This window comes from Limulus polyphemus, unplaced genomic scaffold (assembly GCF_000517525.1).
Source record: "Limulus polyphemus unplaced genomic scaffold, Limulus_polyphemus-2.1.2 Scaffold244, whole genome shotgun sequence".
Classification (NCBI taxonomy): Eukaryota; Metazoa; Arthropoda; class Merostomata; order Xiphosura; family Limulidae; genus Limulus; species Limulus polyphemus.
The window spans coordinates 761,087-762,611 of record NW_013665854.1 but is presented as its reverse complement, the minus strand read 5'-3'; the positions used below and the strand labels follow the sequence as shown (position 1 = coordinate 762,611).

The 1,525-nt window shown below is 31.1% G+C and overlaps 1 protein-coding gene across 1 annotated transcript in view; it reads right to left on the bottom strand.

Annotated features, from left to right (window-relative positions):
- Positions 1 to 1,525, bottom strand: part of LOC106478724 (neural-cadherin-like) — a 220,242-nt gene that overhangs the window by 20,508 nt on the left and 198,209 nt on the right. Inside the window, exon 18 of the mRNA XM_022382380.1 lies at positions 963 to 1,222. Coding sequence (XP_022238088.1) covers positions 963 to 1,222 — 260 coding nt within the window. The remainder of the gene's footprint in view (positions 1 to 962; positions 1,223 to 1,525) is intronic.

Genomic DNA, 1,525 nt, shown 5'->3' with positions numbered 1-1,525 from the left:
GTAACATATTTGTAGACATACACATGTAAATGTCTCTAGATATTTAAGCAGATTGTTGATATAGAAGTAACATATTTGTAGACATACACAAGTAAATGTCTCTAGATATTTTAGCAGACTTCAGAAACAGAAGAAAACTATCTACTGATATACAATTTAAATATCTGAAGATATTTAAGCAAATTCTTGATAAAGAAGTAAACTCTATAGATACTTAATCATTTGTAAACATTTTCATAATTGACTGTCAATATCAAATATCAAAATGTCTTTAGATTTTAAAGTAAATTTATTGTTTTTAAAGGAGTTAAATATTTGATGGTATCCCAGTATTTTTTTTTCATATTAAGGTAAACTGTCTGTAAAAACAAAAGTAAAGGTTGCAATTATCTACAGATATATATAGATGGATCTTGGTATTAAACAGTCTGTTAACCCAAGTAAAACATTAAAGAAGATCCTTGTATTTTTGCTGATCCACAACTACATATTTTTGTTAATAGTTTCCTACTAGTTTGTAAATATCTAGAAAAATATATTTGTGTATAAAAATACAGGATTAGAGTTAAAATTACTCATGTAACAATATATATATATATAAGATACAATACAGGGTGAATCCCTACTGCTGTGTGGGTCCAACTTTTGTAGATACCTCTTACTCAGGTAAATTTTCACCTTTCCCCCTTTGTATTTTGTACTTGAGTTTTAGTTTTCTGTCTTTTACATATGGTGTTTTTGTTTTTCAACTTGTTGTTTGAAAAGTTGCTTTAAAATATTGTCAAAGGTAAGAAGATGTACATTTACACTTTTTCTTTTAGATGTTAAAATTAATATAACTTCTGTGTAACCTGTGTAACATACAAAAATTCATATACTGCATATAAGTGTAAGTCTACTTATCCTAGTAAAATTGTTTGTGATATCAAAGTAAAACTTTCATTAAGTATCAATTAGAATACCTTGGTTATTTTCAATGAGCCAGTACCATCAGGATTTGTAAGCATTGTAAACTTGTCAGCACCAAAAGCAGTCTCAAGAACTTCATAGCTGAAACGATTGGTTTCCAGTAGATCTTTATCATTAACAGATACAACAAGAATAGACTCTTGGGGGATGTTGTCTCCATCAGTCTCATCCACCTTCACGCTCCATATACTTTTGGTAAACCTTGGAGGCATGTCATTTATATCTTTTACTTTAATAGTAGCTGTGCCTGTTCCTGTAGTGGAAATAATATTTTGATAAGACTCTATTGCATTATTCAAAACTGTAATGAGGATATAAAAACCTGTTGTTTGAACCACACAGAAATACTTTGGTTGTTTGATTTGTTTTTGAATTTCGCGCAAAGCTACATGAGGGCTATCTGCACTATCCGTCCCTAATTTCGCAGTGTAAGACTAGAAGGAAGGCAGCTAGTCATTACCACCCACCCCCAACTCTTGGGCTACTCTTTTACCAATTAATAGTGGGATTGACCGTCACATTATAATGCTCCACGGGTGAAAGGGCGAGCATGTTT